The sequence below is a fragment of the Aulonocara stuartgranti genome (genome assembly GCF_965226115.1).
Source record: "Aulonocara stuartgranti genome assembly, chromosome: 17".
Lineage (NCBI taxonomy): Eukaryota > Metazoa > Chordata > Actinopteri > Cichliformes > Cichlidae > Aulonocara > Aulonocara stuartgranti.
In genome coordinates this window covers 4,316,492-4,342,852 of record NC_138953.1, presented here as the reverse complement: position 1 = coordinate 4,342,852, position 26,361 = coordinate 4,316,492, and the positions used below count along the sequence as shown (strand labels likewise).

At 41.5% G+C, this 26,361-nt stretch overlaps 2 protein-coding genes across 5 annotated transcripts in view; one reads left to right on the top strand and one right to left on the bottom strand.

Annotated features, from left to right (window-relative positions):
- Positions 1-15,585, top strand: part of cdk17 (cyclin dependent kinase 17) — a 56,766-nt gene extending 41,181 nt beyond the window's left edge. For all 4 annotated transcript variants that reach the window (XM_082511111.1, XM_082511109.1, XM_082511112.1 and 1 more), the window contains exons 4-17: positions 2,626-2,759; positions 5,899-6,024; positions 7,402-7,458; positions 7,550-7,664; positions 7,959-8,053; positions 8,161-8,223; positions 8,504-8,627; positions 8,718-8,838; positions 10,118-10,215; positions 10,325-10,430; positions 10,668-10,710; positions 11,594-11,684; positions 11,804-11,881; positions 12,569-15,585. In XM_082511111.1, coding sequence (XP_082367237.1) covers positions 2,626-2,759; positions 5,899-6,024; positions 7,402-7,458; positions 7,550-7,664; positions 7,959-8,053; positions 8,161-8,223; positions 8,504-8,627; positions 8,718-8,838; positions 10,118-10,215; positions 10,325-10,430; positions 10,668-10,710; positions 11,594-11,684; positions 11,804-11,881; positions 12,569-12,609 — 1,292 coding nt within the window. In that variant the 3' untranslated portion in view covers positions 12,610-15,585. The remainder of the gene's footprint in view (positions 1-2,625; positions 2,760-5,898; positions 6,025-7,401; positions 7,459-7,549; positions 7,665-7,958; positions 8,054-8,160; positions 8,224-8,503; positions 8,628-8,717; positions 8,839-10,117; positions 10,216-10,324; positions 10,431-10,667; positions 10,711-11,593; positions 11,685-11,803; positions 11,882-12,568) is intronic.
- Positions 15,586-16,083: 498 nt separating this feature from the next.
- Positions 16,084-25,782, bottom strand: elk3 (ETS transcription factor ELK3). Its single transcript, XM_082511114.1, has 5 exons — positions 25,401-25,782; positions 21,410-21,657; positions 20,588-21,316; positions 19,284-19,406; positions 16,084-17,724 (listed from the first exon to the last, which is right to left on the bottom strand). The coding sequence occupies exons 2-5, from the start codon at positions 21,614-21,616 to the stop codon at positions 17,629-17,631; spliced, it is 1,155 nt and encodes a 384-aa protein (XP_082367240.1). The 5' UTR covers positions 21,617-21,657; positions 25,401-25,782; the 3' UTR covers positions 16,084-17,628.
- Between the last annotated feature and the right edge of the window lie 579 nt (positions 25,783-26,361).

Here is a 26,361-nt window from a genome sequence, read left to right as displayed (position 1 = left end):
GGATACGACCTGGGATGCCGTCTGGTCCTGCTGCTTTCCTGGTGTTCACTCTCTTGAAGGCTCTCCTTACTTCATGCTCGGAGATGACGAGCACGTTTCCGGTGCTGGTAGTATCTTCCTGTCTGCAGCCGTTAGCGCCGCTAACACTAGCATTGTTGGAGACCTTAGCTGCAGCCTCGAAGCGAGCATAGAAAGTGTTCAGCTCGTCTGCCAGAGTCACGGCCGCGTTCGTCATACCGGTTGTTGGTGCTTTAGTCCGTTATTGTCCTTAGTCCCCGCCACAGGCTCCTAGAGTCACTCTGTTGGAGTTGTGACTCTAGTTTCCTCCCGTAGCGCTGCTTCGCCTCTTTCACCACCCTCCGCACGTTATATGACGCGGCTTTGTACGGGTCCATGTCCCCCGTCATGAGTCCCGTGTTGTAGGCAGCGGTGCGGGATCTCAGAGCGTCGCGGATGGTTTTATCCACCCACGGCTTCTGGTTGGGAAACGTTGTGATAGTCTTTGTCTCCACGGTATCATCCGCTAGTTTCCCGATGAATCCCACAACCGCTTCCGTAAACACGTTGACGTCATCGTCGGAGCTGTTTCTGAACATGCCCCAGTCTGCGTCATCGAGTGCGTCCTGTAACGCGGCCACCGATTGATCCGTCCAGCGCGCGACCTTCCTCTGAACCGGAACTTCCTGTTTCAGCCTTTGTTTGTATTTTGGCATGAGGAAGATGGCGGCGTGATCAGATTTGCCAAACGGGGGGCGGGATTGTGCCTTGTAGCCGTCCTTGACCGTAGTGTAGCAGTGGTCCAGTGTCCTTTCACCCCTGGTGGGGCAGGTGATGTGTTGATAAAAGTTCGGTGCTGCGCGTTTGAGGTTGGCGCTATTAAAGTCCCCCGTCACAATAAGCGCAGCGTCCCGGTGTTGTGTCTGGTGCTGTGTGAGTGCCTCATGCAGCTCGCATAAGGCGGTGACCGTGTCCGCTTGTGGTGGAATATAAACGGCACTTACAATGACCGATGTAAATTCCCGAGGTAGATAAAAAGGACGACACATGATGGACAGTAGTTCCAGATTTGGTGTGCAGGAGCGTGTGAGAGGAACAACGTTCGCACTGTTGCACCAGTTGTTGTTCACCATTAAACACACGCCGCCTCCCCTTGACTTCCCCGAGTCCCGTGTCCTGTCCATGCGGTGAACCGAGAAGAACTCGGCCGGCTGGATGGCGTGGTCCGGCACCGCTGGGTTCAGCCATGTCTCGGTGAAGCAGAGGAGATTGCAGTCCCGAATGTCTCTCTGGAACTTTATCCTGGCCCTGAGGTCGTCAAGCTTGTTCTCCAGTGACTGGACGTTGGCGAGCAGGATGCTAGGCAGAGGTGTGCGGTGTGCACGAGCTCTCAGCCGACTCGCTTCCCTCTAGGCCGCCGCCGCTTCCCTTTGTTCTCCCTCGAGATCTCACTCGGCCAGCTCGGATCCGGAGTTAAAAACTTCGAATTGTGAGTACATTGTATACCAATAGAAACAAGAGTGTCACTGTCATACCTAATGTACCCAATGGTGATGATTTTGCCGATTTAGAAACGCTGAAAACTAACTTAAAAAACAAAGACAAAGAAAAAGTGGTCGGAGCAGTTGTGACGGCAGCCGACCTCACCGGCGCCATCTTATTTAGTGCATGATTAGTTCTTTACCAGGCCTCTGGAGAACTTCAAGACATGTTGAGAAGGTCATTTATCCATTTAAATCAGCTGTGATGGATCAAGGACACATCTAAAACCTGCAGGGACACCGGCACTCGTGGACCGGGATTGGGGACCCCTGATCTAAGTGTTTCAGAGAAGGCTTGGGAGAAAGTGCTGTGGTCAGATGAAACCTGTGTTGTGGATGAGCTTCACTTTTTCACCTGCCTGAACTAACTCTATTTTTGGGTAATAATGTGATAGCACTGCCAGCTGTTGCTGTTCTTCTTCTTTTCCTTCTTTTTCTTCTCCTGCTTCATTTTCTTGCTCACCCAACACAAGATCAGTTCACAAGTACATTTCTCACTGATTATTGTACTTGAGATGGCCAAAAATCTCATCAGCTGCATTATGTTTAGCAGATGTGTTTATGGTGATTTATCAAATGTCACGATTTAAAAGTCTGAACAAGATTATCCCATCGCCCACCAGGCAACGCTTTGAATATCTGCTGTTGGTTACTTCTGAATGAAGCTACAGAGCCATAAAAAATAAATGTCTAAAATATGGTAATATGTGCTTCTAAATGACATATCTTATGCATGAACACAAAGCAACTGGGACATACTACCTCAGGCTTTATAAGATAGATTTGCAACTCAACTTTTTATCCCTTCTTACTTATAGTAGAAACTGCGCTCTTTTTAGTTTATTGACTTATCCTTTAAGAAATTTAGCTTTGGGTGTTTTCTTCTTTGTTTTTCCCTTTTTTTTTTTTTTTTTAAGCAACAGATAAACAGATAATGAAAGTTATTGATTCTTGTAAGTTTAGGTCTGTTCTACAAACAGCATTAATCATTAGCCGGTCTGGATCACTCCTAAACCGTCTTAATCTGGCAGTTCCAGTGTGATTTTTATCCAAAGCCCTCTTGTGCCCTATCCTTGATTTTTTTCAGATATTGTCCACGAAAATCTGAAGATGGGATCTGACGGGGAGAGCGATCAGGCATCAGGAACGTCTTCAGACGAGGTCCAGTCTCCGACGGGCGTCTGTCTGAGGAACAGGGTCCACCGGCGAATCTCCATGGAGGTGAGACGTGCAGAATCCCGACACACATGCACACACTGTAAATCATGTAAAAACAGCTTACGCTGCAAGTCCACATACCACGCTTCACCTCCTCTCATCTCCTTCTGCTCGTCTTCTCCACTGCCTCAAGTGATTTGGGAGGGGGTTGGGACAGATTGTTTCTCGGCTAATGGGTTCTAAGAGTCGGGGCGTCATGATACTGATAGCAGCCCTGCTCCCTGAGGACAAAAGAAGAGGCTGGTAAAGAGACGAGATAATCTGTGCTGGTTACCACAGTGATTTTCTTCATGTCAGCTGTCTCCACTTGAGAGCATGCTCCCCTTTATTCTTCTTGTAAAGAAGAATACAATTATGTTGTGCTATTTTAAACAACTGTGTGACATGTATAAGTGAGTAGTACTTGTAGCATTTCAAATGCAGGGGTGAATTATAATACAATATAAAATGTATTAAAAACAAGCATTAGGCCAATTTTGTTGCATAATCATTTTAAATGACTCCTGTTAGTAATCTCCTTATTTTCTCATTCATATTTTCAGCTTTCGCCACTTTTTGTTTTTCTTAATACCCCAAAGAAAGTTATTTATACATGAAAAACTGGCATTGGTGTCACCCAGGATAGATTAGAATTAGTCCCTTACGCAAGCTCAGATAAGAAAAAAAACAGAAAAGAGGGAGAGAGCTGAATTGAAACAGATCTCATGATTATCAGGGGATTTTTATGCCTTCTAGTTGTTTAATTTTTCAGTGGTTTTGTAATCATTGAACCCTTTTACTGCACCTGTTATGGTGTTACTCACTAGTAAGTTACAGAAAATCTCTTCTCTCCTAATAGAATTAAAGCAAATGCTGACTTTACCATAGATTATGTGCACTATAAAACCTATTTGATATGTTTACTTGTTTGGCTTTTTTTTAATCTGGGGGAATATTGATTTGGAAAGGAAGACTGAATTCACCTGGAGACCCCCTGCCCCCTGCTGGTCAATGGTAAAATATGCCAGAACCCGCCATATCACCTTCCCTGATGTATGCTACCTCTCACAGAGATACACATGCACACTGACCTGTTTTTCACCCCTTTTAAATGTTAGTTTCATTTGTGCATGAAATAAGTGGAAATCGAGGATGTGGTCAAAGACAGCAGATACGCGTTACATGAGGGTAAGCGCACTGCTCTTCTTGTGGTTCTTTGATGGCGGAGGTTTTCATAAAGTTGTCTCAGCAAAGAGGTTAAGAGCACAGCGAAAGCTCGGTCACCTGGTCTTAGTAAAAGATAAACAGGCTTTTGGTTTCTCACTTGTGAACCAGCTCTATGCCTGGGTAAAATCTGTTTCCTATATTATAAAAGCAGTATGGGTATTTTCTTAACCCATTAAACTGATGCTTCAGAAGTCTACAAAGTCTTTGTGTTGATTCATTCTTAAAGAAGATGCACAGCGTAGTTTAAATAGGAAGCTACCTAAAAATCGCACTAGCCAATGAGATATCTCGCAGTATGAAAATGAGTGTTGTAGATCTCAGAATGAATGAGTTGGTTCTGTCCCTTTGTCCACACTCCACCGCCTCTCCACCAAGTTTCATTAAGTTTGACCTGATCAATTTTGTATAACTCTGCTGACAAACAAATGGTTAGAATATTGGCTTTTGGAGAGTGCAGTCCTCCCCCAGGGTCAGTGCCCTATCTTACACTCATTAAGAAACCAATTCACATCTTCACCACAGTTTAATAGGGTCTTCCTTGGCTAGGCTGCCAAGCTTCAAGCAATTGGCTCACAGTGTTGCTGAGAAAGTTACATGTTTACCACTTCCATAAGAGTGTAGGTAGCAGGCAGGTGCTGCTAATTAGGTCAACTAAAAAAAAAAGAAGATCATTTTCAATTGTGAGCACCTCTGGAGACATTTTGGTAGTTTGTCCCTTTGTGTTAATACTACCAGTCTTCCCATTGTAGTTGTGTGGTTAGACAGATCTTGTGAATCGAAATGTGAGGCCATCTTTCTGACAGCTAAACCTCGGCCCACGTGAAATCATGCAGCAGAACGATGATTCCGAGCATGACAGCAAATCTACAACAGACTGAAAAAGTAAAGAGTCGAGGCGCTGTGATGTATCACACCCAGACTTCAACCTGATTGAAATGTTGTGGTGGGATTTGTGTGAACAAATGCCCACATAACTCAGTTCACTGAAGCAGCGTTGTAAACGAGTGGACCGAAATTCCTCCACAGGGATGTGAGAGACTGATAAAGTCATACAGATAACCATTTGAGGGTCGGAGGGTAAGATGGCGCCGCCATTGCGTGCAATAGGTCGGCAGTATTATAGTGTGTACCTATTTTTTCACAGAACTGCAGTCCTGTGAAAAACTTTCTTTTTCATGACTCTATCATATATTGACACCATCTTGATGGAGGACAAATTTTCCTTTTACAAGATGCATATGTTGACTATGATCAGACTTTTGTGGGAACTCATAATACTAACTTATTCTCCGAGCAGTCTCAGAAAACAAAAAGCTGTTGTCATGAGAGGGAATAATTTATTTGCGGTGAGGCCAAACTTTAAAGGTAAGTACAGAGATGGGAGGTTTATGCACGCTGTATTTTTAATCCACTAAATGTTTTTTTTCCCCCATTACATCCATCAGCATTATGTAAGCTCGTCAGTGTCAGATGTGGTGTTCTTGACTTTGATCCTGGAATAGATATGATCTGACATCCAGAACACTTTAGATGTGAGTTGTGCAGTATGAGTGCAGATTGGCTGTACGAGCTTAACGCAGGTACAGTTTTATAATCATGTTGTAATCATGGTGTTGTTTTTTTACCAGCAGTCACACTTCAACAGGCCGCCTCTTATTTTCACCTTCCATAAGATGGTGATCGACCTGTTTTTTGTCGTCTCTGGGAGTAGGAGGAGAAGAGGACGAGTTATTTTAGAAGCAGCAGGGATGTGGGTGGATTCTGCAGGGCACATTGTCTTGTGCTGCTCACTGCTGAAACATGCCCTACACAACATACAGACGACACTTAACAAGTGTCAGCAGCACATGTGTGATCTTGTTACACAGGCTAACTTTACGGTTTCTTTAGGAACGTTAGATAAAGACTTCTTTATATATGTGTGTGTGTGTTTTAGGACCTCAACAAGCGCCTGTCTCTGCCTGCTGACATCCGAATCCCTGACGGCTACCTGGAGAAGTTGCAGCTTAGCAGCCCACCCTTCGACCAACCGCTCAGCCGACGTTCGCGCCGAGCCTCGCTGGTCAGTGTGTGTCTGTTTGTCTCTGTTCTTTTACTGCTTTGTGGCACAAGCAGTCCTGTTACCAGACACCCTCTGTGCCGGGTTTCCATGGTGATTTTCCTGGTACAAGCCCAAGATGGATTAATCTGTAGTCACATGCGCTCACCTCACACTTGTAGCCTATAAAATTAGATCGTAATGCTCTGCTGCGGTGTGGTTATCATCACTGACAGGGAGATTCGTGGTCATCGTGAGTTTGCCTTTGAACGTTTTTTGAAAGATTAAATGTAAATAAAAAGGTTTAAAGACGGTAAACACTCATAATTAATCGCCTTTCATTCTTCTTGATATCGATTCTTCTTGTTTTTTGGGGTTTTTTTTTGGTCAATCCCTGAAGACATGCTGTCAGAAACCAGATATGATAGAAAATGTTTGATTCATGCTGCTCTGTGGGCACACATACATGAAATATTCATATGTATCATTATTCATTCTTAGTTTCTTAGGGGATTATCTTGTTCTTGTGCTTTGGAACTACACTTGTTGGTGAGACTGGGTGCATGATTTTGCTACTGAGTTTGTGAGAGATCTGTGGGCTGCTTTGATTTATTTCTTCTGAAGGTCCTGTAATATTAAATATCAGTCCAATTTTTGAGAAAAAGATTTGACTCTATTTTTTTTCTGTTGCACCAGCCAAGTGTAAGGGTCTTTACTAAATATATAAATATTACTGAATATTTATATGTAATACGGACAGATTTCTTTTTTTAGCGAGTGATCAATGTGAGCTCTTTACTTCAGGCTTGAGGCTCCAGGTGTTTTTTTTCCTCTCTTCTGGGCTCTTTTGTTTAGAAGTTATATACCTAATATGGTCATGTTCAAACATGTTGTTGTCTTAAAGTGATAGGAGCTAAAACAGCCCATTTCAGACTGGATGAACTGCATCAGTATAAGATAAATACAGAGTATTTTTAACTGCGCTTCATGCACTGGTACTCTGTAAGGGTCTAGAATAAAACTGGAATAGGACGTGATCCTAATGGGCCCTTAATTGCTTGACAGTTTGAAAACCTTTGATCTAAATCATATCCTGCACACGTGAACTTTGGGTCTTTCCCTCTGAAAGAAAAAGTATGATGTGGGTTTTGTTGCAACATTATTAAAAAAAACCTGCTACAAATAACTAAAGTTTGAGTGTACATGATGGGTTATGTAAAGATTTGAGACGCCTTCGGTTTTCTGAAGGGTGCGGGGACACAGTAAGATGGTGCAGCAGGAAAACACCTGCAAAGCCTGCTCAAATGTGAATGGTCAACAGAACGCAGACTGCATTTGTTTGTAAGTGTCTGTTTGCAGAAATGAGTGCAATTAATATGCTTAAATTCTTCTCTTCCTTAGTCAGAGATTGGTTTTGGAAAGTTGGAGACGTACATTAAACTGGACAAGCTGGGAGAGGTGAGGAAGGCTCAAGTTTCCACATGCACTTCACAGTGTAACTTTGCTATACAGTTAAATTAATTAAATTAATGCTATGTGTTGCTTTCAGGGAACTTACGCCACAGTGTTTAAAGGACGCAGTAAACTGACTGACAACCTGGTGGCGCTGAAGGAGATCCGGCTGGAGCATGAGGAAGGAGCCCCGTGCACAGCCATCAGAGAAGGTTAGCAGGTTTTATGTCCTTTGATACATCAAAGTTCTGGTGTTTCATCTGGAGTCTTGTGTAGCAGTTTAGCTCAGCCATAGTTGACTACAACAAGACGTGACACCCTGAGAGAGACAGCTCGAATGTGTCAATGTTACATTTTAAACCTTCTTATCTCTAAAATAAATTCTGATTTAAAATCCTTTGTTTTATGAACTGTCCTTTTAATTGGTGTTTCATTTTCCTGAGTCAGGTTTTGTTATATAAATGTTAAATGTTTCTGTCTTTGTAAACATCTTTGTGCATCTGTAGTGTCATTATTGAAGGACCTGAAACACGCCAACATTGTGACGCTACATGACATCGTTCACACTGACAAGAGCCTCACACTCGTCTTTGAGTACCTGGTAAGATTTGTTGAATGACAGAGAAACAGAAAAAGAAAAATGGTCTATCCGTTTATAGACTTTTTGTACATGTACGTCCTGTCTAATGGTGCCACCTCTTCTTGAAGGACAAAGACCTGAAGCAGTACATGGACGACTGTGGAAACATAATGAGTATGCATAATGTGAAGGTGAGGATGATGTTTTTTTTCCCCATGCTATGTAAAGTAAACTCTTTTTTTTTTCAACCCTTCCAGCTTTGTTATATTTTCTGTGTGTCTAACAGATTGAACTGTTTTGTCAATTTTTCTATATAAATTCTCCCAAGAGTCTAAAAGCATCTTTTGGTCTTTTCTTCTGTTTGTATTTCCATCACATCAGGCAAATTAGATCAGAAAAGCATAAACATAAGTAATGAAAACATGAGCTGACTTATTAATAACATCAAGCCATTTAAAAATACCTTTCCAGATCTTCCTGTTCCAGATATTGCGAGGGCTGTCATACTGTCACAAAAGGAAAGTTCTCCACAGGGACCTGAAGCCACAGAACCTCCTCATCAATGAGAGAGGAGAACTTAAACTGGCTGATTTTGGTAAGAGGAAGACCAGCAGGAGAGGATCTTCACAGACATAATGCTGATTTGTTGTGTAAAAACCCTTATGAGTCTGTGGTGGCTTTGCAGGTTTGGCCAGGGCCAAGTCTGTTCCAACTAAAACCTATTCCAACGAGGTGGTGACTCTTTGGTACCGACCTCCTGATGTTCTGCTGGGATCCTCTGAGTACTCAACCCAGATCGATATGTGGTATGTAGCTTATAATAACTACAAATAATCCTTTTTATGGTTTTAAACTGCTATCATCACTAATTAAATGCTGAATCAAATGGCTGCTGGTAATGCAACACGTGTCCCTTGTAGTTACAAACCCACAGGGAATTATGACCTAACTAAACAGCACTCTCTACTGTACTGCACTTCTTATTTCATTCTTTTTACTGCAGCTGCTAATGATAACAGCTTTTCATTTGCTTTGGCTTGTGTATGAATAAATAAATAATGTATGTCTGAAGCCAGAAATAAGTTTTTATCAACTTCTGATTTGAAAAACTAAATTTTAAAGGAGAAGCACGGTTATAAGTAGGAAGAAGGTGAATACTGTAGGCTCCGACGTTACAGTAACTGCTAGTTATTCTTTCAATTTCATGGTGCAAAAAAAAAACTTTAAGAAGGTAAATGACAGTCAACAAAACACCAGTCAGGTGTCAGGTATGAATTGAGGATGATAATGTGGTTCACAGTTGGTGCCTTAAACTAGTTATTTAGTTAGTTGTAGATCTCTTGTTGTTGTAGTTGTGTGGTTGTATTTTCAGTTAGCTGTGGACTTATAAAGTGAGGGAATGAAATGAAGCCAATGTCCCATTTACACAGGCCTAGACACCAGTTGGTCATGAATTACTCTGGTTGCTAGGGAAAAACGTGTATTCTGCAACTGGTTGGCTTGTAGTTGCTAGGTGAAATTGGTCCCAAAGAGGCATGTTACTGCAACACATACCTCCCTGCAAAGGCTTTGATCATTAGCAGATCGCAGTGGTCACCCATACTTTGTATGGGAAACGATGACTCGTCTGCAGACACTTGTCAACTACTTGCTAAGCAGCAGTAAATCTGTGAAAAGTGCGAGAGAAATCGGAAATGAACACCTGGGCACCTTTAGAATAAAAGATTTTAAAGGAAACGGTACAGGTTTTGCTTGCGGTTTTTGTTGCACTCTTACAGTTTCACTACTTCTTTGCAACCCTCAGATCTTGGCTAACAAACCAGTAGTATGCCTACAGTTAGCCAAAGTCATGAAGTGATCTCTGTTTTCCATGATCACCACATACTGCTCTTTGGTCTGTTTAAATGAATGCGTGAAGAGGTAATGCTTAACTTTAATAACATTTTTGTGTCATATAAAACTGTTCGCCTCATCATGAGACCTCTTCAGCATTTTTAATTCAAATTATTCTCAGCTTGAAAACTGTTAACCCCACCTCCCACTCACTCATTTATTGTGTGAAATTGCATGTTTGTGTGTCTCCAGGGGTGTTGGATGTATATTCTATGAGATGGCTGCAGGTCGGCCTCTGTTCCCCGGCTCCACCGTTGAAGACGAGCTCCACCTCATCTTCAGGCTACTGGGTGAGCATTTTCTGCAAGATCTGATCTCTTTAACAACTCAGACGTTTCACCACATGTTATTACCTGCTTAATTGAACATGGCAACCTATATGTGACTATGTGACTTCAGGAACACCTACAGAGGAGAACTGGCCAGGAATCTCTTCTATCGAAGAGTTTAAATCCTACAGCTTCCCCAAATACAAACCCCAGCCAATCATCAATCATGCCCCCAGGTACCGCTCGCACGTGGGATCTGTTTTTCCTTATCTGCCCCTTTGCATTTATATAATTGATATATATTCTTGAGCGTGTGTGTGTGTGTGTGTGTGCATGCTTGTGTCTGTGTGTGTATGCCTGCTGCAGGCAGGAAATCCTGTAAAACATTTACAGAGGTCTGTCCACTTCCTTCCTCCCATGAGCGCCTAGATTCCCATCAGCCCAAACTGTTCTCTTCTTTTTGTCTTCTTTAGGTTAGACAGTGAAGGCATCGAGCTGCTGCTGTCATTCCTCAGAGTGAGTCTTTACTGTCACAGTAATCACAATACTGTATAAGTAGTTGTATATATATTGCACTGATATTCCTAGTTTTCTTTGTCTTATGCAAGCCTTTGGTTAAATAGTAACAGCTGGTCAAAACTGAGTTCTGTTAAATGCTCCTATTAAACCATTTACACCCAGCTTTTTAAAAACTGATTTAGTTACTCAAAAAATAGTGAGATGTACATGAATATCATCAGTGGTTTGGTGTAACTTAAGCCCCAGTCACACAGAGCGACACCCCACCCCAACACCCGGCAATCACAAGTTGCCAGGTAAAAAAAAAAGAAAGAAAAGAAGTGTATTGCTCAATGGGTTAGTGAATGGTTACTAGTGGTTGCAGAGAGTCCCAGGGTATTGTTGCAAATAGGTGTACGGGGCTGCATTAAATGCCTCTTTATGTTTGCTATGGGTGCTGGCAGGTTTCCCATAGGTTGCATGGAAGAACCAGCTTGCCTGTATATGTTTGACTTTTAGTCTGGTAGTAGTTTTCAGAGTCTAAGTCTACTAGCAAACAAAGGACTTTAAACAAATGAAAAATATTCTAACTAGTTTAAGGCACCAACCGTGAACCACAGTATCACCAGTTCATATCTGACTTCCAGTTTGTTGCCTGTCATTTCTCTTCTCATCTGCTGGATATGAAAAAAGGCTGATATGTTTACGTTTGTGTGTTTCTGTAATGGCAAAGCTTCAGCTTTGCATCACTAGTCACTAGATTTATTTTAGTAATGAATTCCTTTATGATGACAGCAGGAGGCACAGTAACGAACTTCTTGTGAATTCCCTGATTGCTGCACTGATGCGTTTTTTGATAAAGTCACAGTATCCTTATCGTTTCCTGTTTCTGTCTCCGCAGTACGAATCCAAGAAGAGAATTTCAGCTGATGAGGCAATGAAGCATTCCTATTTCAGGCAGCTTGGGATGAGAGTCCACACACTGCCTGAGAGTGAGCACACACACCTTTGATAATAAAGCTGCTGTCTGTCTTTCAGAGGCTTTGGTTCTCGATTCTTTTATCTTTTCTGTTACTCGTTGGAGTAACTGAACCTCTCCCCTGTGTTTCAGGTGTATCGATATTCACATTGAAAGAAGTGCAGCTGCAGAGAGACCCAGGCTACAGGAACTCCTCGTATCCAGAGTCAGGTAGGTGGAGAATCCAAATGTTTAACCAACTCGGCTTTTTTAGATCATTTAACGAAGAAATGAAATCATGGTCTCAATTACATTTTCAAGTGCTTTTTAATTAACATGATGCTGATTTTATTTATTTATTTTAATTATGGTCCATGAATTCTAAAGAACCCACCCTCTGTTCAGCATGCAGTTGTACCAACCGCCACTCTAAAGAGTCAACCACCTTTGTCCTTACATTTTGTCCTGTCCAAAAATAGCTAAATAATATATCGAAGATCAAATGCACCAAGAGCTAAGCTGATCAGCTCCACTCTCTCTCAAACATGTTCGAATCTGGTTTCAAAAGACGAAGAAGGCATCAGCATTGATCTCAACCTCGAGACTTCAGAAAAGTAGTTCATAAACTGTTCGGTCAACCATCCTTAAAATTTAAATGTGAACTTTAAAATGCTTTATTGCTATCATTTATTTATGATGAAAATGCATCTGTTAACTAAGACGGTTCTAGCATCCTAGAATTGCCTAAATGCATGCGTGCGCGCGCACACACACACACACACACACACACACACACACACACACACACACACACACACACAGAAAGTGCAGTTCTGAATGAGGAACACCTGCGGTCTATGGCTTAAACCAAAGGCATTATGGGTGATGTATTTTACATGTTGTTTTTTTCTCTTTTAGGTAACAGCAAGATCAACAGGAGGCAAAGCATGCTGTTCTAGTGTTTCATGAAGAAGACGCCCCACTTCATCTACACCTCCCAGCAGCCTCTTGCATGAGCCCACCACCCCTCGGAGTGACACCCACACCACCCATTTAACTACACACACGCGCACGCAAACACTCAATCTGAGCGAGTGACTCTGAGTTGAATCTATTTGGTGACTGTTTATTTATTGGGGGCGGGGGGGATGGGTGAGGTTGAACTTTTTTTTGCTGCTAAACTACTACTGTCTGTATTTAACACAGTGTGTGTCTGCGCGAAGGCGCGTGTGTGTGTGTTTGCACAATGTGAACTCGGGATGCCATGCACAGTTGAGCAGTCAGTAAGGTTACTATTGTTCTCCTGACAACGATCCTCCGGCTTCTCATGAGTCAACTGATGTTGATGTCGATGCTGTGGCCCAAGTTGTTGTTCTTGTTGTCGTCGTCCTTGGAGATCGAAAGCTTCTTTTGTAAAATATGTATATCTCTATATACATATATATTTGGAGATTATGTTTTGTTTTTCTTCGAGCTTCCGTGACTGAACTCTACAACATTTCCAGAAACACTAGATGGTGTTGGTTGTCATTTCTCCAAAAACATTTAGGATGGACTTGCAGAAGACCCGCTGCCCTCTGGGGTTAAACTGAAAATCAGAGAGTGTGACTATGACTGACAGCTGGGCAGTGAAAGAAGCACACGCAGAGCTACATGGTCTACATGAGAACATCCACCCCTTGCTTCTTTTTGACCACTGTTGCTCACCAACGGGACCAAAACTGAGGTGTGACGGGAGGCAAGCAGATGAAAGAAGAGGAATACTGGAGCTGAAAAGGAAGTCATGTGACTCCCACAGGAAGCCAGCAAGCCTTCCTTAAAACCTCTCACAGAGCTGCCAGGATTTCAATGCTTTGTTTCCTTTGTTTTCTTTTGTGTGTGTTTTTTTTTGTTTTTTTAAGATAAATGCAAACTACACTTTCTTGCTTTGTGTACATTCGGAGATGTCACTGCAGTAATTCTTTGTGTTTAACTTGCACTTCATGTGTGTGCGTGTATTTTGTTTTTGGTCTGTTTCAGTTTGTTATTTTGTTTTATTTTTTTCTTTTGGAATCAGGGACAGGAGCCTCGCTTGGCCAAGTTTACCCAACAGTATTAGGATGTGTTCTCTGTGTCTGTGACCTCTCCTTGTGAAACAGCAGTGTCAGTGTGGCATGTTCTCAGAGCTGGGGGGTGGGATAGTGGGGGTGGGGAGGGCTGTTCAAAGGCAATGAGGGTTGCCTTTGAACAACCACTGCTCTTTCAGTATTTGTACAAAAAAAAAAGACATTTCAAATTGAAATTTTTACATTTGCCCGCCAAGTTGTTTGCAACCAACAGTGATGCTACAGATGATAAAGCCTGTTGAGAAGTCTTGCTTTTGATTATATGTTTACTGAAACAAAGGGAAGACCTCCTCAAATCACCCTCTTATAAATGTTCACTGGTGTGCTTTGCATCCCTGGCTTATTTTAGTTGTATATGCACTTTTCTTTTTGCCATGGACCAGTGTAGGTGTAATCACTCGTGGTCCAGACTTTGGCTGATCTTCATTGGAAATAGTTACATGAGAAGATTGATGTCACGCTAAATGTGAAGCTTTAGCTTTGGTTGGGTTAGCAAAAAGACTGAAAAGAGTTTGAAATGACGAGCTTAACTCTGTAACGTTTGTCCACACCTACAAAGCTGACAAATCAACGCATTCTGCTTTATTTCACCGTTTAAGTGAAAAACATGATCACCTGTAAAAACCAAAATGTTTTTTTTTTTTACAGGTGCTGGGAATTTTAGCTCAGTGTGCAAGCCCAAGAGTTGTGTCAGCCTTGTCATCTTACTTGGGGCACATAAGCATGTTTCTCGAAATGTCAAACCATTTCCTTAAAGGATTAATAGAAAACATTACATTTTTGTGGCAGCAAAAAAGTCACACGCGGAAGAATTACGTAAAATGTCAGCGAACACCTGCACTCACAGTAGCAAAACAGATCTGACTGCAGTGGTTAATCTTGTGCAGCTAAATACCAGGGTGCTTTGAACATCACATGTAAGATGATCTGATGGAGGTTTTCCTGTTACTGCAGTTCTTTTGGTCGACATCTTAATGAAAGTTTTGTATTTACACTCTCTTTTTTTTTTCTTTTTTTAAATGTCTACAGTAGAGATTTCTCTTTCAGATACTGATTGGGTAGAAAAATGCTATAGAAGTGCTCGAGGCACAACTAATTCTTGATAAATTAATATATGAAAGCATTAATGGAGTAAACTAAACTAACACAGTTTGCAGCTAACAGTTTAATAATCCTGTAGATAACTCTTAGGAGGCTTTCCTTATAAGGCGGACATTATCATGTTCAAGAGCTCAACACAAACTGTGACAACACAAATACTGTAAAGAAAATATACTGTAACCAGTTTATATTTAGAATAATGTATAAATTATTGTGTTCCCAGGAAAATGTCATTATATTAATGGTAGATTTCCTGTATTACATCGACCCAAAACATGTCTCTTTAAAATAAAGTAGCTTTCTTATACTGCATGCTTGGATGCTTCACTAGAATAGTTTTTGTTTTTCAGAAGTTATTGATTTCCATTTTACTTCGATCAGACCGAAAGATGCAGGATTATTTCTCCGTGAACTGCAAACTGTTCCTGTTAATAGGACATTTGTGTGCACGAACAGCAGTAACATGCACAAAAGGAGATTTCGATAACAGCTAAAATATTTATCATTGTAAAACTGTACTTTTTCAAAATGTGTGACTGATGTATTTTTCCGTGAACACGTCTGAACGTGTGTGTGTATGTGAGCCTGATGCATGGAAGGCCTGCTGTGTTGTGAACTCGACCTCTCTGAAACACTGAGCTGCCGGTGAACAGTTGGTGTGTGACTCTTTTTACTGGAACTATTTATTTCTCATAACCATGGAAAGTAAATTTAAACAGTTTCCTAAAAGCTCTGCGTAGCAGTCATTCTTTGTTTTTCATCCATCCCAGGACCACCTTGTTGCTACAGCGCTAATCACCGCACCACCACGCTACCCGATAGTTAATTTTGACTTTTAAAAAAAGTACTATAATAATTCTATTTCAAAAAAATGTAACATTTATTTAAAGAATGCAGAAAACAAGCAAATCACTGAGAATACACTTCTATTCATTTCTCTAAAACAAAAAACAAACCATTAAAACAAAAAACAAATTCTTTGTGCAATTTTGACTTTGAATGTCAAACTTAAGCTAAACACATTTACATAAATCTTACATATTGAGAAAGGCACAGCTGGTAGAAGGTTAAAAAATTACAGTGCATTTGAGAAAATACAAGATATTATACAGGAAATAATGACTTCCACAGCGTTGTAGCACTCTGGCTAGCAGGAGTTCTGCTAGGAGTCAGTGAAGGTCCCTTGTCATGTGGTCACATGTCCGGCTCAAAGACTTTTTTATTGTGTTTAATAAAAAAAAAAAATCCTGAGACCTGCAACATCCAAAAAATGTGAACATTTGGTATATTAAAAGGAAGGTTTAGCAGGAAAGGAAAGGGGGGGGAAAAGCTGTATCATCCTCATTCATGACTTGCTCGCTGTTGTAGCAAGTTTTCTTTACTGGCCTATGTAGCCTGTAGTGTCAAATTCTTGAGTTATGGTCCCCTTTTGATCAAATTTTGATGAATTCAAAGACTGATCCTTTCATATATGTGCAGTAAACATTAAGCTAGAACAGTTCATTGACTGTTTCAAAGGTTACAAAATCCATTACTAAAGCTTACTAGTGATTAAATCACTAAGTTTTTAATCCACACACACAAAAAGTGTTTTGAAGCTTTAAGTTGTGATTTTAGGGTTTAGGCTGTGACTCTTCTCTTGGTATTAATGAGATTTTGCCTGAAGGTGCTTTATGTTGTAAGGTAGAGACCCTACAAGAATACAAATCTGTCCACAATTCACAAGGATCGCTACTCCTCCTGGAGTATTGGTCAGAGCTGACTCGAACCTGCACACAATATTCACCCAAACTGTGCTCAAGGTCAAGACTATGTTTGAGATTTCATGGATGCCTTTTCCAATTTTCAGAAGAACCACTCCTCCTAGAACACTGGTCAGATTTTAATCTATTGGGATTCATTAACAATTAACATGATAGGACTGTAAACGTCCTTGACTTTTTAGTGAATTTCAGTTCTTGTTTACACAGTTCAGCCAAGTAAGTACTTACTTTGCATACTTTACACATTAAAATAACCTGTGAATTGTGATGAATCATAAGCCAGATGAGCTTCTATGTCAGTGATTTTCAGGGTTACAGGTCAGTTTATTTACAGATAAATCTTTCATGAATGAGCTTTCAAGTACTTGGATTTTATTACCTTGTGAATAAGCAGATCTAAACATTTAACTGTCTGGCTCTAGCTTCATTTTCTGCACACATACGCGGGAGTGCCAACAATCCTGGCATGTAACACTAACCCTCAATAGGAAAGTATATTTCTGTGCTTTCTTTAAGCTGCTGGTATGAATCTATTAAGACTAGCCTCTGACACTGTGGTGTACACTAATTAGGAATGTGGATACTGAGTTTAGTTAATGCAAGGGGGGAAAGCAGTATTATATTTCAACTGGTCTGCATCACTGAAGCTTAGACAAAGTGGAATGAGACTGATTTAAAAAAAAAATGACATGAGAAATGTGATGAGGTCTGGCCTTCACTCAGATTCTTTGCTTGAAAACAGTTCAAAGATTTCTGTCCTGAAGGAATGAAAACACCAAACACATGTTAAAGCAAGTAAACATGAAAAAGGGGCCAATGCAGATGCTCTTCTCAGAGAGCAAAGTTTCAGATAAGCTCCTGTTTCTTCTATAATCAATACAAAGCAACAGGTGTTGGATTTAAAGTGTAACAGAGCGAGTCCAAATCCTCGGCGGTTCTTCTGTGTTTAATGGGCGCCGGTTCAGTGTTAATGTGGTCCGGCCCATTTCCCTGTTATCTTAGGCTGGCATCAAGACTTGTGGGAGCTGGAGGACAGCAGCAGAGGAGAGGAGGTGTCCATGGCAGGCAAAGGCACAGGGATGGGTCCGTTCAGCAGTGTGGGGAACTGCAGAAGGAGAAGAAAAAACTGGATTTTTGTATTTGTTGTGTTGTTTGTGTGAATGACAAAATAGTCTCCTGACTTCAGTGTTTTCCATGGATATAAATTAAAATAAAAACACATACTCTATTAACAGTCACTAAAAGTGAAGAAGAAAGAAACTCGATAGTTTTAGAGTCATTTGTTACTTTTTCTTCAGTCATTTCTTTTTGTTCTTCTGCATGCTTTTACGAGCAAATCACAAAAAAATCAAATCACCTTTAAAGCATGTCGTTTTTATTTGTGGCTTTACGCTGACTCATACATTAGTCTGTTATATACTAACAATACTATGTAAGTATATAACAGACTAATGTATAAGTCAGTGTAAAAATTGTTTCATGCCAATGTCTAAACAGTCTGCTGGAGGAAGTGCTTCAGGTTTCGAGACATTGTGAGGACGACACTGGGACCAAATCCTGTTCTGAGGACTAAAACTGTGTATTTGATGCTTGGTTTAAAAGTTTATTTGTTGTAGTGTGTGTGTGAGAGCTGACTTGGATGGGAGAGACTCTCTTTTCCCCCTAGACAACAGGAAGTTGCCCTCTTTTCTTGTCCACACCAAAACGGAAACATCTGCAGCTTATTTTGAAACCCTTGGCATAAAGTGAATCACACACACACCTCACACACATTAATGTGAGAAAACAACTGCAACTGCTTGTCTCAATGCCATATGAAATGACTATAAAGAGCAGTTTGTGTAAACTGAGAGTTTATGGGCACATCACTACACTTAAAGATGAAAACATTTATCTTTTCATGTCCTCATCAAGTAGAAACTGCCAAAATTTTTCTATGTTGGTTTTAGGTGAAGACATAGACTGTATATAAAAGATGAGTTCATCATGGTTAGAAGTCCCATCTTGAAGCCTCCAGCTGAGCATTTTAACAGGTCTCAACATGATGAGTGAGGCAACCTGAGGAATTGTGCAGTGTCATTTAATTTCACACTTTGTGGCCACACAGTCATAACCTGCTTTGTGTCTGTTTGACCACAATTTACAAAATGAACATCATTCTGTAACAATCATTATCTTGATATCTTCTGCAGGGATTGTTTTTCTAGCCAATGCAGTCCCCCTGGGAAGTACATCCGTCGTAGTCTATGTAGAAAGAGTGTAGTTTTTGCTGAATAACCATCAGTGACAAAACCAATGTAATCAATGTAAGTGTAAGAATGCAGCAGACATGCTCTCCCTCCTTGGATCTGCTGGCAACCACTTCCTCTTGGAGGTGGGTTCTTTATCCCCACTGTTGCCAAATGTTGCTCATAGAGGATCCTTTGGGGTTCTCTGTCTAATATTTTGATCTTTGCTTTCCAATACCTTGAGTTGTTTTGTAACCTGGTGCTAAACAAAACTGAATCCAGTTAAAATCAAATCAACTTTTAATAATGTAGCTCGAGCCTGTGGTCCGTTCCTGAAGTTAAGATATTTTTAGATTTAACAGAGGCTTGGCAAATATCTGCAGCTGCTGAAGACAGCCCGTGCACATGCATGGAAATAAAAATAAATGACTGTTACCTGGAAGAGGGGCGCGTGGCTCTGCAGTTGGGCAGGGCTCAGGGGTCCCACTGGACTGAGGCTGGACCAGAATTGGATATTGGAGAGCAGAGGGCTGGGAGTGAGCAGCAGACCAGACGGAGTCTACATAGACAAAACCCCAAATGAAATGTCAGGGAATAAATACACTAAGAAATAGATGATGGTGTTTATTCTGGCAGCACATCAGCGGCGAGGCTGTCGTGTCACTCAGTCTCACCCAGAGCTCAAAGCCAAGTGTGCCCTCTAGTGATCTCAAACCGACTTGGCAGACTGTCTCCATGCAGACCAGGAAGCCCCACTCATGCAAAATTCATGACATCTACTTTCTGTCTCGGCTTTCTGAGATATATAAAAGCAGTTTGGTTTTCTTTTCTTCAACAGTCTGTAAAAGGTAAATGAATGCTTTTGTGTTCCCACTGTCAGTACAGTTACACTTTCAGCAATGCTAGACTGCAGACGGCTGTATACTTATGGTTTTTAGCTGATGACCTTTACTTGATTGCCTGCCATTGATCTGTCTGGTAATTCCAGGACCTCAAATGTCTTTTGTTTTACCACTCAAAGCTGTCTTATGAACCTTGTTATAAACCATTTATTGATGTCCGGTCCACTGAACTAGATTAAGATTGTTTGTGGCGCACGATTTAATGGATTTTTGCTTCTTTACCAACCACAACCTACGAAATTTGAAAGAAAAGAAAAAAAAAAGCAAACACCATAAACTTGTTTCTCACAGTTCTATTCTGGTTGTGATCCAGGAAGTGAAAAAGGGGGGGAACAAGGTCTTTAAAAAGTTCCAGACTTTTTATTAAAATTCCCATGTGTTCCCGTGGGTGAAAGTGGGTTATACATACTAATATTAAATAAGTGTGCACATGAACGCAGCTCAACTTTTGAAATAATGAGTGAACAGGTCAGCCTATACTTTTATTTTCCATCAGTGATGTATGCACAGCAGTGTATGATTAGTCAGTCTGGATAAGAGCGTTCGCCGAATGTCTGAATGTAGTCAGACTGTCCTGGTTTGGTCAGTGTGTTGTTGCCAGTGAATCGGAAGCTGCATGAACATATGGCTTCACTTATGAACCTCCTCCCTCCCTCCCTCCCTTCCTCCTTTTCTTTCCGCTCACCTCTTTCCATCTCCTCCCTGTCTGACTTTCCTCATCCAAAAATCTCTTCTTTCGCTCGTCTGACCCTCATCTCCTCATTCCTCACCTATTACCTACTGCATTTCTGGAAGCATGAATGTGTGTATAACAAGTGTGTAATGTGTCACGTTGTACCTGTGCTGTGAAGAAGGCTGAGGTCAGAGACCCAGATGGCAGAGCTGGGCTGTTGAGGGCAAGTGAGACAAGGTCACTTCCTGTCAAGAGATGTGAAGGGGCGGAGATTTCCAAGCCTTTCGGTTTTCTTCCTTTTAGAGGCGTACTATTGGCCAGTCCCCTCCTTTCTGGTGTTGTCCTGCTCTGTAACCTCTCCCTGTCTCTCTGACCAGATGACAGGTTTAGAGGTTGTGCGCTGGGCTCCAATTCATCTGCATCTGTGCTCTGGACTCCCACTCTCACTAGCATATGGGTGGGGCTTTGTGGAGGGGAGGAGGATGAGGAGGAGGAAGAGCAGACCAGCTGAGGAGACGGCCTGGAGGAATGGGAGTTCTCGGTTGAGGATGGGGGTGGGGTGGAGGGGAGCGAGGAGTGGCCACGGTGGGTCATGAATCGGATGACAGAGGAGCCGTCGTCCGGACGATCGGATCTGGGCTCTGTCTTGATTGGCCGGTGCTGCTCTAAGGAGTGATGCAGGGAGCTGATCTTGAAGGAGGAATACAGGCCGGAGTGGAGGTACTGGTTCCTCTCACCCCCATCCTCATCTTCAGCCTCGGGTTCTGATGCGGTGCCCCCGCTTTCCTCACTGCTGCGACCCGACTCCACCAATGCAGGGTCCATCTTCAGAATCTCAGGGAACGACACAAACTTGTAGACAAACTTCTGACCGATCACCTTCTTGATGATGTTCTGCAGGAGAATCACGATGAGATGTGCAGTTCATTACAACTGAGGAGACAAACCACTTCAATGTTGTGTAGCTTAGATATATAAGTTGCGTACCTTGTCATAGTAGTAGCGCAGTGCTCTGCTCAGCTTGTCATAGTTCATGTTGGTCTTGTTCTTGCGCAGGCCCCACAGCTTGGCCACTTCCTCTGACTTGAGCAGCTTGAACTCGCCATCATTGGATGTCCAGCAGATAAGATGTTTGTGGCTTTGGTCGAGCAGCAGCTGCAGCAAGAACTGCCAGAGTGTGATGGAGCTCTCCATGATGATGGGGAGGGAACGGGGACACCAAAGACACAGGTGATCTGCAGTAAAAAAATCAGATCAGGAGAAACAGTCAATCTGGAATGGCCTATATTCCTTTGCAGGGGTTGCTTCTGTATCTCTTTGTACATCTGTAGAGTGACAATAAATTCTTTACTGTACAAAGAGTGCAGTAAGGAAGAGCGCATCTCTTCTATAGTTGAATCTGTACCAGAACATTCACATGTCAACTGTTGGACGAGTAAAATCATGTCACATATGAATCTCTGGAAGTTATGATGCTGATAGGAAGTGTTCTCCTTGCTGGTGCATTACAAGTCTACAACTTACAGCGGCTTCTGTCATAATAGCTAACAACTCTATGTTCTTTTACTCCATGAATTCACAGTTAAACTTAAGATCTGATATGACTTGGGCCCAAGTCTTGTCATCGTCATCTCCCCCTTTGTCTCTCTTGCCTCATTCTGGACCTGTTTTTTCTTTTATGTTTTTTTATTGGATGAGTTGGTTCTTTATTGTAGTTTTTAATAATACCGATTACATGTTTATGTTTGTCTAAAGACAATAAACATTTGATAACAAAAAAAGCCCATCTAGCTCTTAGTCCCTTTAGAATGAAATATCTAGTTCTTTAGCTTCAACATGCTACGATGAGTTAAACCAAAACAATGAGCTCAAACTATGATGGCCCTGAGAGGTTAAAAGCACTGCAACTCAAGAAATAAACTCACAAACAAAAAACAATTAAAAAAAATTACTGCAGGATTTTTCTATTTGCTGGTGTTTCCTAAAGTTGCACTGCATTTGACTTCCAGGGCTGCCATATAAAAGACATTAAAAGGTCTTCTTATAAACTGCACAGTTGGCTGATAGAATTTGTGACACTCTGTGCATTACAAATATTAATTTTATATTAATAATGTGAACTTGGTGTCATAAAAATATTGATTAATGCAGATTTAAAGCTCACTTTTATTAGAAATACAATACACCATTCCCAGTGAACTTAAATAAATGAGAACCTTGAACTTGGAAAAACAATCTAATTGAAGAATGGGATGCTGTGTAAAATGTAAATAAAAATATTTGCAAGTCAGCTGATCCCTTTTACTGATAAATGTTGCTGTGCTTCAAAGATATATCTGGACATTGTTGATGGCATCACATTCAAAGTTCGCATTTGCATTTCACGCAGCGGGTTAACTTTTGTGGAAAACCGTTCTTAAAGTACATCACAATACATGCAAGTCATCCAGTGTCCTTAAAAGGTTATAGATTTTAATCTTTCCAAGACTCAATTGTGAAAGAGGACATCATAAAAAGAAAGGAAAAGGGTAGTTGGTGGGTGGAGAAGAGAAAGACTGTTGGCATCAAAACTAAAGTGTATGCTGATCCTTCTTCTGGTTCAAACATGTTTAACACATGTTCAAATAACTCAACCTTTGAATAACAGAGTAATAAAAGAGCTTTTAGAACAGACATGCAACAGTCATCTGTGAATATGGATGTTTATCAAGGCATACGGGTAACTTTCAAGGGGAACACGTCATATTCCTCCCCCATGCGTTGGTCCTCCTCAAAAAGCAAAATAACACACTTGGGGAAACTGTCAGTGTATGTTGAATTATTACCTGGTGCTTTGCATTACAAAAATAAAACATTTCCATTCTATATTGATGCACAAAAGCTGGCGCTCACCCATGCATTTCCATTTGAAATGAAAATCAGCCCATTATTTGGTTATTTATGCTTTAATGACACACCCAGAAGATTTATACACGGGGTATGAAAAATGATTTGCTGCATTAAAGGTCATTTTCTTGCCAAAATCTTCCATTATTGTGAATCTTAAACGATCAGAAAGCCAACAGTTGTTAGCTCTGTTCGTATTTACTTGGACTACTTTTGCTTACAGTTGATTAGTGTGAGATATGTAAACCATGTGTCTGTGGGTACTGGTTTGTGTTCTTTGCTACTTCCTCCCGCTTCTTGTGTGTGTGTGGAAGTGTGTATGTTACAGTACATGTTGGGGTGGATCACTAGTGTTACAATTTCTGAAAAGAGCTCTTTGATCATTTTTCAGTTTTGTTTTAAGATGCAAAACAATTTCCAAAAACAAACAAAAATAAAATCTCTCTGGGATTTCCTCAAACTCCGACACTGCTCTTTGTGCTTCTTGTTATTTCGCATGTGTGCATGAGCTCTAGTATCACGTGTGTGACACAGAGAGAACAAGAGAGAGAGGTTCATACATTTGGTTGGTTGGTTTTTGGATGTTCCCATGGTGATAAAACAGGATGTGGTCAGTGATCTTCTGCCAAGGCAAGCCTGGGTTTTTAACTGACATGTTTACCTGTGGGTGTCTGCCTGTCGCTCCCTGCCTCCTTTGTCAAATAAATTAAATTACAGTTCCTGAGCTGCACACTGCGAAACGAAAAATAACAAACAACCGCTAATATTCGGAGTAATCAACTACTGATTCGATCTAAAAATACAGCGTACACCTTTCCCTTTGTGTCTTTCTGAAAGGAAACCAACCAGCAAAAGGGGGGTAGGGGTGAAAGTGCATTTCGTGCAAACAATGACCCATCATCGTGAACACACACACACAAGCAAGTGTGTTCTCACTTCCTATTTCCTGAATGTGTGTGTGTGAAGTGATGGAAGAACTGTACTGATGTCCGTCTGTCTAAACGAGGACTTCCTGTCATTCAGTTTCAGGGGCGTCATTCCCGGTGAGAGACCTTTCCTATCCAGGACTTCCTGTCACAGAGACCCACTGGGAACGAACACACACACACACACACACACACACACACACACACACACACACACACACACACACACACACACACGGTCTATACTTCTATATAGATCTGTTATATGGGGTATACATGTATGCCCCGGTGTCAAACTTTCTGATCTATACTCTGCAAGTCTGTTGAGGAGATGAACAAAGCCACAAAAACTGCTGATTTATTTGGAATTTCAGAATAAAAGCAGTCTGGAGCACTGGTCCGCTGTTTCAGTGCTTAAAATCTGCTTGTCCATAAACTCCCTCTTCTTGTGCAAGCTCACAAGTCATGGAAGATCTGTACATAAAAAATTCTCCTACTGCAAATGTTTATCCATGGGATTTTCTGCCAGTGTCTTCTGGGGGCTCTTCAGTCCAGCAGAAACAAACCAAAAGCCACATATGAGTCTATCCATTTTCTTTAGGCTGTGTATTTCTTATTTTTGGAAGTATGTCTGTGTGTGAGAGTGTATGTCTGTGGAAAGAGAGCAGGGGTTTCTGCTGGAACTCAAACGGTTCTTTGTTTTTGCACCAGTGACTCATTTTCAAGATGTTGTCTGCTGCCAGCTTCTATCCGGAAGCGCATGGCAATTAGTCTGCGAGGTCCAGACAAACCAGAAATTCTACTACTAGATTTTTAAAGGAGCCACGGCTGATTTTTTTTCCACAGCAGCCACCATTCTAACCTCTTTTAATCCCTTTCTTTACCCCCAAATGTAGCTCCCATCAGCGGGGTCAGTTTTGATTCCAAAGCAGAGTGCTAAAACCGCAGCTTTAACACATTTTTACGCACAGCTTTACCTCGTTACGCACAACTTTACGCACGACTTTAGTCGGATTTCAAGTTGACAGTGACTGCCTGACCGTTAGAGGACTTCAGCAGATACACCAACAGCTAACGCGAGCTCGTTTCTGTCTTTCTATTACGCCCAAATGTGCTCAGACACATAACTTCAGAAAGTTGCCCATAGCAGGAAATATGGCACCTACCTAGCTGTGGCTGCTCCTCTGTCCGTGTGCGATGTGTGGGTTTGTGTCTTTAAAGCGGTGTGTGCGAGGTGTGTTGGGGCTCCATGCTGCTGCTGTTGCTGCCCCGCTGTCTGAAAGCGGATCCGCAGCTTTTCTCTCTCCTGCTCAGAGCAGGAAGTCGGGACGCGTAGACGGAGAACGGGCGCACTTCCTCTGGCGCAGTATTCCAGTCTGTGTAAACACATACACACAGGCGCGTGCACACGTTCACACAAAATTTCTACTTCCCATAAACACACCTCCTCTTTTAGAATACTCTCTCTCTCTCTGTCAGACACACACACACAGAAATATTGTAATCTTGACTACCCTCAGCGCTGAGCCAAGTGACAACTGACGTCACCTTCTTCCTGCTCACCGGGAGGGGTTCCTGTTTTTACACACACACACACACACACACACACACACACACACACACACACACACACACACACACACGTACACACAGTACGTTAAGTAAATCTGGGCCTTTGGGTAACTTTATTGTCCAAACTTTAGTTTCCTTATGGAAAAATCATCACCTTCTGGAGGTGGGTACAATGCATACACTTACAAAGCAAAAACTTTATTAAGTTTAATGAATAAATATATATGTAATATTTAAACGATTTAATATAAAACCTTTAATGCTCTCGACTTAAATACTTAGTATGGGGGCTGAGGACTTTGTTAGTTGACGCATCAGCTGAAACCCTTGAAAGGTGCCTTTCAATCTGGAGAGGTCAACCGCAGACTGTTGGAAGAGAAAGGGAAAGATCGTTTATGTCTGCAAAGATGAACCACGCCTCAGCATAAGCGCAGCCCACTCTCTGCTCTCCCTGAAATTTCCATTTCCAAACCCACACCAGAGAGCAACATCAAACGACCTCACACCTTCTAGTCACATACTGGTCAACAGACAGAATTTAGCATAAAATATTAA